Source organism: Crinia signifera, chromosome 8 (assembly GCF_055691185.1).
Source record: "Crinia signifera chromosome 8, ASM5569118v1, whole genome shotgun sequence".
In the NCBI taxonomy this organism is placed as follows: domain Eukaryota; kingdom Metazoa; phylum Chordata; class Amphibia; order Anura; family Myobatrachidae; genus Crinia; species Crinia signifera.
This window is the reverse complement of record NC_139224.1, coordinates 114531021-114544479: the sequence shown is the minus strand read 5'-3', so window position 1 is coordinate 114544479 and position 13459 is coordinate 114531021. Positions and strand designations below refer to the sequence as shown.

Sequence of the window (13459 nt, the reverse complement as noted above, 5' to 3'; positions counted from 1 at the left end):
CTGGGGGGATACCCCTTTATTGGGTGTCCCCACTCTCTCAGGTACCCCGTCCAGGGTTGACCTGCCACAGTGAGCATGAAATGGCCAAGGGACCTTATGTAAAAAGTGTCCCCCGGCTGTGGCATGATACTATGGTCTGTTGGAGCCCGGTGCTGGTTCCAAAATACGAAGGGCCCCCAGTTTTTTTGTCCCCCATATTTTTGGAACCAGGTCTGACTCAATAAGCCTGGGGCTGGTTATGTTGTATACTTTATAATGGGAAAACATCTGGATGCGAATTGAAGTGTGACTAAGAATTGCCAAGTCAGTATTTACGAATTTGTGCCAAAAAAGTATGATTTTCCCCGCAATTCGCATCCTATAAAATGTACGTTTTCGGAAAAAGTGTGATTTCGGCCATTTTTTACGATATATCACAAAAGTCACAATATCGGACCTCATTAAATCTCGCCCAGTATAATTTGCCCCACCTGCAGTGCACATGGTTTTGTCCATTAGAGGAAGATTTTGCTTTTGAGATTCTTACTAAATAACCCGCCAGAGCTGTCAGCTTCCCCAGCCTCCGACAAAGCTGTGCCTGCTGCTGTGAACGGAATGGGCAATGACACCTGCAGTTGTCAAAAATCGATAGATGCAGGTGTCATCGCATTGCCACACACATTATGTATACTGTACATACAAAATATATTGCCACACTGAACTAGCACCTAATGTGACAGTTCAGTGTCTGCATTAGGATCACCCAGAGTCTTTAGAGAGCATGAACACCTATTAAAATGTAATACACCTAACTATTACTGGGTATTGAAATGGCAGAGATGACCCAGCTAGCAGCTGTTGTCTGCAGGGTGGAAAGCTGCAGAAGTGGCACTGGATGGCTTGAGCAGCATCGGCGGGCCCTCACAGCTACAATGCTTGTGCTGAATAGACCCAATGTCGCATCACACGGCTCCTCTGTGAACGGATTGCATGTGGGCCAGGGCTGGATTTTGTGGAGCCCCTCAGCACACACTGCGCCTGAATTTACCTTGCAGAACATCTGGCACAGACATGGGGTGCAACCTGACAAGAGGGAAGGCCCCCCTGTTTTAAGTACCCTGGACCATCCAAAGGCTTAATCTGCACCTGGTTAACTGCAGCAGGGGCCAGGGGAAAGAAGCTGCACAAGACATTTGCATGGAGAAGTGAAAGGTGATTCTGCCATGCTGTACTTACATTATGGTATGAAGCTTATTGCTGGTGATTCAAAATAATATACAAGACATTAATAACTGTATGTAACTTCAAAAGGTAATAATACAGGGGGTTATTCTAGTTCATTCTTTCTGACAAAATCCTTCTTAGATGGACAAAACCATGTGCACTGCGGGTGGGGCAGATGTAACTTGTGCAGAGAGAATTAGATTTGGGTGGGGTTTTTCTTCAAAGTGAGATCTATATTGCAGTGTAAAATAAAGCAGTCAGTATTTTCCCTGCACAGAAACAAAATAACTCACCCAAATCTAATTCTATCTGCACATGTTACATCTGCCCCCCTGCAGTGCACATGGTTTTGTCAGAAAAAAATGAACTAGAATAAACCCCATAGTTATGTATTTCTTGCTGTGCTTGTTCCTGCAGAGCAGAAAACATGTATCATGAAATAGAACAATATAATACAGACACATACCTCCCAACATATGTCATTTTGAAGACGGGACACAATCGCGTGGCTTATGAAAAGGAGTGTGGCCTCATGTGGTGATGCACCCTCAGGCCACGCCCCGTTTCCCGCCCTTCTGCAATGCTAAATGAACAGCGTCTATTCCCTTCAGGCTGGGGGGACTTTCAACGGATTCAGTATTAAATCCCAGCGGTCGGGATCCCGGCGTTCAAAATCCCGACGCCGGAATCCTGAAAGCCGAAATCCCGACAAGGGGGGACGTGGATTACCCCCCTTGTGGGCTCGCTGCGCTCGCCATTCAGCGCGCCCGGTGCCTCGCTGCGCTCGGCACACTCATTTATTCTCCCTCCGGAGGGAGAAAGTGTTGGGATTTCGGCGGTTGGGATTTTGAACGCCGGGATTTACACTGCATCCCCTTCCAACTACCCCCCCTCCACACACACACACCCACCCACCGCCAGACAAAACAGGACAGTTGGAAGGTATGCAGACATAAAAACAGAAGTAAAAAATTAACTGATACAGGTTTTACAATATTCCCATATAGATTATCATTTGTATTAGCAGCATTGGCAATGTTAAGTTTCATTATGTGGTTTATTGCATGATATGGTAGATAACAATTTGCGTTAAGCAAAAATATAAACTTACCTTTATTTTCTCAATAATCATAGCATTTTCAGGTATGCTTGGATTTATTGCAATCACAATATCTTCATATCCATTGTCTTTTAACTGCACCATAGAGCCTGCAGCTGGATAAGAAACTTGAAATGTAGATATTAGAGCGTAAATTAGAAGGAACTTCATTGTTGTTTAGCTGCCTCCCTGGTTTATGTTTCTACGTTTGAGAAAAAAACCTGTTTAAATAAAATCAGAATGTCTCTTTGGATAACCTTGCGTTCTTTGGTTCTCTAGCTACAGACAGGAAGAAAAAATATTTTTTTTCCTTTCAGTTTTGTTCTGAAGAAACGATCTAGGTAACTATTAACCTTAGTAATGTCCCTCCCAGGAAGTACCCATAAATAAGACAGACAAATAAAAGTTATCTAGAAAGCTAGGGAATCAGTTTACACATGTTATATCTACAGTTATTGTGCACTTTTGATAAAGCATTTAATTGAGATTGTGTAGCAACAACTATGTGTGCAGTATCACTGGGATGTGTGATGCCATGAGAAATCATGGACCGGATGTATTGTCACCCAATGATCGTTTTTTATGGGGGCAGTCAGTTACTTCAAAATCATGCCTTGTAAGTAACTGCCCCTTTAAAGAATAATAACCCCCACAATTCACTTTGGTTAGCCCAAATTGGTTTGGACACTCCCAACCCAAGACACCCTTGCAAGTGTCCCAAGACAACACAGGAGGTCACAGCACACAGTTTGGGAACCACTGGGTTAAGGTGTAATCAGGGAGAATACAAAAAAGAAAAAGAAAACTGCGCTAGACAAATTTACACATTAATTATGTTAATTTATTTAAATATCAATCACTGGCAACTGGCTCCCAGCTGCTGGTGCTTATTCAGCTATTTCTGGAGTACTCCTGACGGCCATCAGGTGTATAAAAAAAAAACGGATGGTGCAGTAATTGAATCCCGTGGTTAACACGGAAACAATGAAAAAACAAACTGGGTAGTAACAAACCGACATAGAGGTAGGAGGTTAATGCTTTGGCTTTCAATCTATAGGGATAACAGGAGCTATACATAAGGATAAGATTCTAACAGTCCCACCAAATACTGTAGCAAGACAGTCCTAATGGGATTAGATGTGACTGGTACTGGAGGTTATGTGGGGGTTTTGGAAAATGATAAGCTTGCCTGAAGAGGTGAGTTTTCAGGGAACACTTGAAAGTTTGGAAGCTAGAAAAGATGGGTGTTGCCAATTGTGAATGGGATCTAGTAATGAGTGTGGATGCAGATCTTGCGCAGAGCGGAGAGGGATATATTTTAAGATAAGCAAAGTCTGAGATATATGTTGGTGTAATCAGGTTAATGGCCTTGAATGTGAGTAGAAGTATTTTATAATGAGTACGGTAAAATACAGGAAAACAATGGAGGGACTGATAGAGTGGATCAGCAGACATTGAACGTCTAGCCAGGAAGATCAGCCTCACAGCTACATTCAAAATGGATTGTAGTGGTGAGAGTCTTTTCTTAGGATGACCGGTAAGGAGGCTATTGCAATAATCAATGTATGAGATAATGAGTGCAAGGATTAGAGTGTTTGCAGTGTCTTGTGTAAGCAGACGGAGGATATCTACCTACATGTCAAGGTAGGTAAGTATCAGTATGTGTGGGCTCTGGATGTAATAAAGTTATACTTTACAGGTGTGTGTTTTTATATAATTATTTGTACCGTTGTTGGGACCTGGGACTTGTAGTTCCACAACAATTCACAACAGATTTTTGAATTTTTTATACTACCATCAGCCCGGTGGCCAAAGCCCATGGGTACTGGGGACAGCCCCTGGCTTCAGACTGGGCAGATAAATCCTTCAATGGGGGGTCCCCACTTCCCCAGGATACCTGCCCAGGCTGACCGGTCAGGAGGTTAATGCTTTGGCTGGGGGGGACTTGTATAAAAAGTCTGCCCCCCCAGCTGTGGCATTACCCTGCTGGCTGGCTGGGCCTGGTTCACAAAATACGGGGAACCCCTATTAATTTTTCCCCCTATATTTTGGGAACCAGGACTGGCCCTTGGGCCTGGTGCTGGTTTTAATAAATGCAGGGAACCCCTACTCGGTTTGTTCCCTGATTTTTTAAAACCAGGATTGTCTCTTTGAGCCTAGGGCTGGTTATGGCCGTGGGGGTGTGTGTGGGGGGAAGATAAGCTAATTATGCACTAGTGCACAGGTTCTCAAAATCAGTCCTCAGGACCCCACACTGTGCATGTATTTCAGGTCTCTTTACAGAATCAAGTCAAACAATTAGCTCCACCTGTGGATCTATTAAAATGTACAATTCAAACAGAAGAGAAAAAAAAAGTATTCCCAATTCAGGGCACTCACTGGACCAATATATTGTATAATTTATCCTGTAGAGAGTGTCCACCGACAAATACCATTACAGGATGCCGTTGGTTTCCAACAGGGTTCTCTTTATAAGAACCCTGTTGGAAACCAACGGCCACCTGTACTGAAAGATAGAAAAATAAAGGGTACTCTTTACCTAGAACGGTGCCCACGATGTCCATCGCGGTCATCGGGTGTAAAAAATCGCGGCCATCGCATGCACTAAAAAAAACGTGATTTCCCATAGGGATCAATGTTAAAAGTGTGATTGGACGCGATTTTAGTGTTCAATGCCTCAATGCCTGCGATTTTTCCATAGGAAACAATGTTAAATGGGCCACAGAGCCCTAATAGTCCCCCTGAAGTCTTAAATGGCCCCCACAATTGTTAACGCCACCCCACGATCAACGTGAACCCGAAGCGTGGCGAGCGCTGCGAGCCCGCGAGGGGCGGCGGTACGCGTCCTCCGACCTTTTCATACCCCCACTATCCACGTCGGCGTGGAGTTGAGAATAGAATAGTGTGGCGAGCGCAGCGAGCCACCGAGCCCGAAGCGTGGCGAGCGCAGCGAGCCCCGCGAGGGGACGCGGATACCTGTGAAGCCCGCGAAGGGACGCGTTTACCTGTGAAGGTATCCGCGTGCCCTCGCGGGGCTCGCTGCGCTCGCCACATTTGGGCTCACTATCGCCACACTATTCTATTCTCAACTCCACGCCGACGTGGATAGTGGGGGTATGAAAAGGTCGGATTGTGGGGGCCATTTCAGACTTCAGGGGGATCAATGTTAAAAGTGTGATTGGACGCGATTTTAGTGTTCAATGCCTGCGATTTTTCCATAGGAAACAATGTTAAATCGGCCACAGAGCCCTAATAGTCCCCCTGAAGTCTTAAATGGCCCCCACAATTGTTAACGCCACGCCACGATCAACGTGAACCCGAAGCATGGCGAGCACTGGGGCGGCGGTACGCGTCCTCCGACCTTTTCATACCCCCACTATCCACGTCGGCGTGGAGTTGAGAATAGAATAGTGTGGCGAGCCCGAAGCGTGGCGAGCGCAGCGAGCCCCGCGCGGGGACGCGGATACCTGTGAAGCCCGCGAAGGGACGCGTTTACCTGTGAAGGTATCCGCGTCCCCTCGCGGGGCGCGCCACGCTTCGGGCTCGGTGGCTCGCTGCGCTCGCCACACTATTCTATTCTCAACTCCACGCCGACGTGGATAGTGGGGGTATGAAAAGGTCGGATTGTGGGGGCCATTTCAGACTTCAGGGGGACTATTTGGGCTCTGTGGCCCATTTAACATTGTTTCCTATGGAAAAATCGCGGGCATTGAGGCATTAAACAGTAAAATCGGGTCCAATCACACTTTTAACATTGTTCCCTATGGGAAATCGCGGGCATCGCGTCGCATCCGTTTTTTAGTGCATTTGATGGCCGCGATGGGCGCCGTGCTAGGTAAAGAGTACCAAATAAAGTCTTTCTGGATGAGCATCAAATTTCATTGTGACCATATTTATATACATTGAGGACAGAATTGATTGAAACACAAACACAGTACACTTATTTTAATCACTTTTATTTCTGCACTATTTTTGTTAACTCATACTTCGCTGGCTTTCAGCTATTTTAAGAATAATAACAATAATAAAAGTTATGTTTTAAATGAATTGTATTTTTCTGTGGACACTGTACAGCATAAATTATACAATATATTAGTCCAGTGAGTGCCCCAAATTGGGAATACTTTTTTTCTCTTCTGTTTGAATTGTACTAGTAACAATTATTCCTGGGTGCACCTCCAAAACCTAATAACTGACGCATTTTATGGGTAATCTGGAATGGACTAATATGATATCCAAGAGATAATAAATGTTTGTGCGGATACTTCCAACTCTTCCATTGATCTTTTAAAATGTGTCAGTCAGTAATGAGTGCGCCTGTCAGGTGACCTGGAAAACGTGAGGACCACGTTTGAGAATAACTGCACTAGTGTAACATACAAAAGTGGGCCAAATAAGAAAATTAAAGAATTATACACAGTATATGTTATAATTTTTTTTATTTATTATAGGAACAGACATATTGAAACAGATTTGTGTGAACTGAAAATATAAAACAGATTTAACAAAAATAAAACAAAAAACGAAAACGTTAGGTTTTATAATACAGTAATTTACTGCCATAAACTATAGATGATCCTATGTATTTTATTAGTAGTGTCTAATATTATAATTGCGTTTACATGAGTTAACCCTTCAAGCCCAACCCACTAGTCCGAGCTAATTGTCCTAGTGTAGAATGTATATGAGGTGGTAAATTCAGCAACCAATCAGATTAATTTATTTTGTACATTTATTTGCTAATGTGTTGCTATGGACGACAACTAAACTTTTGTAATATACCCTTAGCAATAACTTTAAGCTAAACAGTCTCTGTATCTGCTTCCCATGTTTTCAAATTGTAATGCAATAGTTCTATTAATGACAATCTAATTCAGTGATTTTCAACCTTTTTACCTTCCGGCACACTAAATAAGATTTTAAAATTGCCAAGGCACACCATGAGATCCCCACAGGGCAAAACACATTGGCCCCCACAGGAAAAAAAAACAAACCTATTGGCTCCCATACAACAAACATTCACACTGGTCCCCACAGGTAACACAAATAAGATACATTGGCAGTTTACATGAAAAGAAGAGACCAGTAAATAACAGTTGAACTGGTGGTGGCTGTAAACTGGTATGGGCATCTCTAGATCTGGGGGCACACTTGAGAACAGCTCAAGGCACACTAGGGTGCCACGGCAGTGGATGAAAAACACTGATCTAATTGAAAAGCAATAAAAATTGTTATGTGGTTTACCTACTTGACATCACCTACTACAGAATCTTTTTATGTAAAAAAAAAAATGTATCCAATAAACTGATATAATTTGGTTAATGCTAAATTAACCTAGTTCTGACTTCTAACTAATTAGAGAACACTTTATATTTATCACCATTTTTGGATTAAAGAGGATAATTTTGCAGATGAGATTGCCTAAACCAGAAAATTGGCAGGTGCTGTGCTGCACCATATGTGTTGGCACATGTTGTACCACCCTAATTACAGTTGAATTGAGTTGTCCCAGAAGTCCCAGAAGTCTAAAGAAAAACTAAGAGCATGGATTGAGCTGTTTTTTTTTTTTTTTAAATCAACAATTTAACATTATAGGAGCAATGAGCATTATATTAAATATAGTACTATTAAGCCAGCACGAAGCAAATACTTCAAAAGCTAAATGTAGTTTCACTTGCAGCCAACAGATGGCAGTGTTTCGGTGACACACAGACACTAGACATATACAGGTATATATAGATAATATATAGGTATAGAGTAGATACACAATAGTTTCCACAAACCGCTTTGTACATGATACTCTACTAGCAATTGGTCACGGACTAGCTGAGAACAACGACAGGGATCATGATAGCTACCACACAGGTTAAAATAGGTTTAAAATAAACACAGCACAAGCTTCCCATAATAAGCATCCCTTACATGCTTTAATTACACATGAGCATTATATTATACAAAATATTGTGCCACTGTAGAAAAAATGCGGCATTCTTTGGCATTAGCCACCAGAACCGTAAAAATGACATGATTAGATATTTGATCATGACTAGTGATACCTAACTCACAACTAGTAGTCACAATGCAAAATATAATTATAAGTAAATTATCACAAAACTATAAATCTGTTGGGAGCTCCATTACTGGCTATGAAGCAATATAAGTGCCAGAAAGATGTTGTTAATGACAATGAATAGTAGCTATATATATAGCTGAGTATCAACATTAACTCCTCCCACATTTACAGCAAGTTTTACCTTATACATAATTCAATTTTTCACTTTCTTTTTAAGTAGTGCTTTTGGTACATTAACTGTCTTTTTTTTGTTTGTTTTCTTGTTTTATAAAGCACTTCCACAGCTACAACATTAGCCTTTTACAAGCACTTAGTATAGTATACGGTTTATAATATATATTTTCCCAGTATGCAAATACATAGCCCTTAAGTAGCATTCTCTTTTTGTTTCATTACTGTCTAATTATATATCAATCATGGGAGGCAATGAATGCTGCAATAAGAGTCAAAAGCAGTGTGCTCACTGAATGCAGAACGCCATTGCCTGAATTGCCTGGTGTTGGTGGCAGGAACAGCGCTGCACGTGCCAAATTAGATGATTTTGACTTCTGATTGCTCTTATCAATAGCAACCAAAGAAAAATAAAAGACTGTCCCATTTTGAATAGTAATATTCTTTGGAGTAAAGCTGAACTGTTCTCTGTAGCCGGCTGGCAGTGGTGTAAGACTGGAGATATTGACAACGGTGCCCTTTTCAAAGTTGTCTATTAACACCTGGCTGCTGAAAGCCATTCGTAGATCATAACTTAAAGCTGTATTTAAAAACAGAACACAAATGGTCATATAATTTCCCAACGCATATGTACAGTAGTTCATTATAATCTTCTTTTATTCCGACATTTATCTCCTCACACATAACTTGATGAAATCTGTCGCTAAGGCTAAAAGGCTTGGTCATTTGTGGCCTGGTATTTTGGCTAAGGGGTTACTGTAATAACAGGTGACTGGTGGTAACCTTCCCAATGCACTGTCCAACCTGCCATCTGATCAGCTGTAATGTGGTCTTGCTAGTTGTGGTACCAAACACTGTGATATTGGGAAACTGATGATAGACAGAATGGCCAACAGTCAGAGTTACAATAATTCTATACAGATTATGAATGATTCCAGAAAGAAACAACTATTTTTTTAACCTATTATGGCCAGTTATTGGGCTGGAGATGGTTCTTACACTGGAATCTGGGTCTTCGCCAGGTTCCAGTGTAAATGTCATCTTGTCACAGTTTTAATACTTTGAGGGAGTGATTTTGGTTGACTGGCTAAGCTGTGAAACTCGCAGCCTACCGAATGGCTGAAGTCATGTGATGTCAGCAGCCCGCCCCCGACACACCTCGTTTCACCCATAATCCCATGGGAATGCCCAGCATTTTCATGGGGACGCCCATGAAACCCTGGGTATTCCCATGGGCGCTACATGAGTCTGCCGCCCCATGCCCGTGGCCCGCAAAGGGCCCGGCAACTTTGTAAATTGTTACATATGCTTCCAAGTATCTGTTCTTAGCTACAAATTACTGAAGGGGTCATCTTCAAAGCTCACTCAAGAAAATGAATTTAGGTAAATAATGATAGTTCGCACATACCATTTCCCTGATCCAGGTCATCCCCAGTTGCTGTCCAAAACAATATGAATTGTTGGTCTTTAAATACTGCTTCCAGGTCAATGATTTTACTAGGTTTAAAGACATCTACTTTAATGTCCGGTACATCTGTTACAACAAAGGCACCTCCTGAAGATGTACGGCTGAAATTTCCAAAATTCTGAGTTTCAGAGGTAGGTTTTGGCCTTGGTGGGTTGCTGATTATTGTACCTAGTAAGAGAAATGAGGATTGTTTTATTTTCCGTCTTTAGAAGATGAAGTGCCAGAGACTGTATAGGTTGTAAGAAAAGGCAAATGCCCTAATAAATGTAAATGCTGTTTCACCTTTATCATTTGTTACAAAGGAAACCATTCATGTTTTTTCTTTCTGATCACCCCTGGTTTATATAAATGTTATACATCATTTTTTTTTCACTATTTCAGTCTTATGAAATTACCAAGAAAAAATATTTTGAATACAAATTTTGACAATCAATTCCAATCAGTATAAAGTCCTGTACACACTAGGCAATATAATGAGTGACATCGCTCATTTTGGTGCTGCTGAGCGATATCATTCAGAAGAGGGAGCGGACTGTTAATGATGGGGGGGGGGGGGGGTGTTGTCTCTTAGATGGGAAATAGTAATTTTGCACTTTGACAAAACCATGTTGCGCTACAATTAGGGCAGATTTCAGTATTTGAGGGCTACATGCAAACACAGCCAGTATTTACCCTGTATACAAAATGCTTACAATAACTTGCATTGTTGCATGGTTTGTCCAGGTGTACTGCTCTTTTTTTGCTTTACTCCAGCCTCAGAATCAGGTCCTTGATCTCTATTACTAAAGCTGGGCATATACTCTACAATTATCTGCAGATCATCTGCCTGGTTGGTAGATTATCATTTGCTCTCAAACACTCGAAATGGATAAAAAGAAATACTACATTATTACCATTCTCAACATAACCAGGTCGGTATAGTGCTCCACTCTTTGGTATGGCAACTTTTTCATCTTTGTCTTTATTCTCAACGCGAACTTTCAAGTTGTATCTGCCATTTCCTTGGTAGCCGATGAAGTATCTGGAATAAATTCCGTCATTCTTGAAAATATCCGCACCTTAAAGGAAAGCAGAATGTAAATTAAACACATACTGTAAATTGTTATATAGCTGGGAGGAAAAACTATGGGCTTCACTACAATGGAAATTAGGATGGTAGCAGTTGGACCATAAGGTTACCCAAAGTCCCTATTTACAATAAATCGACCAAACATCGAATGTGGGTCAGCACTTGTAATACATTATATTTAAATGTGAGTAGGATATATTAAAACTTTTATTATATTAGAGTCACAATGCATGTGTATGACATTAGGTATGCAATTCTACACAGTATCAAGTATCAAGCAAAGTCAGTGCACAGATGATGGATACAGGTTGTAATGTAAAACTAATGCCCCGCACACATGGGGCGTCGGGAGCAGTGCGCTGAGCGAACTGTCACGGCCAGTGTTCTCAACTGAGAGAACAGTGGTGATGACTAGATTTATACTGCATGCAGTCACAGTTAGTCACAGTTGTCCTGAGTAGTTATAAGGATGGCGTTGCAGGATGCAAGACCAAACATTTCAAAAGTTAAAATAAAGGACCATGTACAGGTCACTGAAGGAAGGGGGTTCTGACTGAGTGCTTGATAAGAATAGATTGGAATGTAGCAGGTAGTGGTCTTGTGGTCTAGGGCAGTGATTCCCAACTCTGGTTCTCAAGTACCCTCAACAGTGCACGTTTTCAAGAATCACAAGTGAAATAATTAGCTCCACCTGTGGATCTTTAAAATGTATCTGAATTATGAGTACACCTGTGCACCTGCTGTGTGACCAGGAAAATATGCACTGTTGGAGGTACTTGAGGACCAGGGTTAGGCAACACTGTTCTAGAGGGTCGGCATCCTGTAGCCCCTAGGTTCAGAAAACATACACTTCCAGTAAGTGCGTGTCCCCTTGTGTCCTCTCTTTAGCTCCTGTCCCTGCTGTGGTTCCAATCTATTCTTATCAAGCACTCTTCCTGTCTGTGCCAACATTTTCCTATGACTAGTTAATGGTTATTGTAGTGAACCTATTACCATGCATTGTGGAATTTGTCAGGGCTGTCCCCTTCCCCCCTTCTTTTCAATTTAGCCATTGACCCCCTCTTACGTCTTTTGCAAAATGACACCCAGTTTCAAGGGATCAAAATTAGTCAAAGAACAATTAAATTAACGGCCTTTGCCAACGACATACTACTATATATTTCTAATCCTAAAGAATCATTAATCCATATATTCCAACTTTTACAAACATTTGGCCATTTCTCGGGCTCCTGTGTTAACTGGTTTAAATAAATTCCGCTACAATTGGGCCCTGGTGACTATATTAAAAAAGGATTGGAAGGCCTTCCATTGTCTTGGAGAACTGACTTTATTACTTACTTGGGAATTCAAGTACCCAGGAAGCCAAATTGTATATATAAAAACTTAATTCTACCCCCTTAATTCTAAAAATAGCTACAGAATTTGAAGCTGAAACCTCTAAAACTATCATACTTGGGGAGAGCAAATTTAATTAAGATGATTTTCTAGATGGAACATCTAAATTTTCTCATTCGACAGGTTATCTGAAACAGGAAAAAAGCAAACTAATAAAACTCCAACAAACCGTGAATAATGGGGGTCCGAATTTCCAAAATGTTTTATGGTACTCTCAAGCATCACAACTGAGATTTCTCGAAGACTGGTTACATAACCAAGAGAATTATGCCAATACAGACCTAGAAAGAAGGTTTCTTGAAGGAGGAGATCTAACCTCATTCCTACTTTTGCATATAGAAGAGATCCCCTCTTCTATTAAAGAAAACCCATATGTTGTGGTCTGTCAAAAAGCTATGGGCCAGGATGAGACATGGTCCTTATTTCTCCCAGTAATCAATAATCCTGACTTTCAGGAGGGCCGAGCATATTATCCATTTTATATTTGGTGGGCGGGGGTAAACTGGTTGACCATCAGAATCAGAGTCCGCTTACATTCCAGGAGGCAGCAGAGAGGTATCCAATTGTGGGATCTTACCTGACCGCCTTTTTATTGGCCCGGCCCTATATTAGATCTCTCATAAGACACTTTTCTCATAATGACTGGCTCATCCTGTTGATAAATTACTCTAGAAAGAACCTTTAGTCTTTAAAGCCATCTCCATTGCCTATACATTTTTTCAAGTACCTTTGGATTATTCTTTACACCCTACAGATATGGCAAACTGGAAAATTAATTTTTCATCTCTGGAGATTAATGATCTTTTAAAATCACACGTTAAAGCATGTAAAATGTATTCGGTACTTGTGTACTATCACAGCGCCTATCGCATCGCAGACCATAAGGCATGCAATTGTATGCGATGCGACGAGATGTCCCCCGATGTCATACAATGTTAAAATTGTATAGCATTGTATATGGCATACAATGCCACACAATGC

The 13459-nt window shown here is 41.4% G+C and overlaps 1 protein-coding gene across 2 annotated transcripts in view; it reads right to left on the bottom strand.

The window, feature by feature from the left end:
* The window catches only part of LOC146026401 (calcium-activated chloride channel regulator 1-like), a 105202-nt gene that overhangs the window by 66556 nt on the left and 25187 nt on the right, over nt 1-13459 (bottom strand). For both annotated transcript variants that reach the window (XM_083157045.1, XM_083157046.1), the window contains 3 exons: nt 10908-11072; nt 9955-10182; nt 2315-2418 (listed from right to left, as the gene is read on the bottom strand). In XM_083157045.1, coding sequence (XP_083013171.1) covers nt 2315-2418; nt 9955-10182; nt 10908-11072 — 497 coding nt within the window. The remainder of the gene's footprint in view (nt 1-2314; nt 2419-9954; nt 10183-10907; nt 11073-13459) is intronic.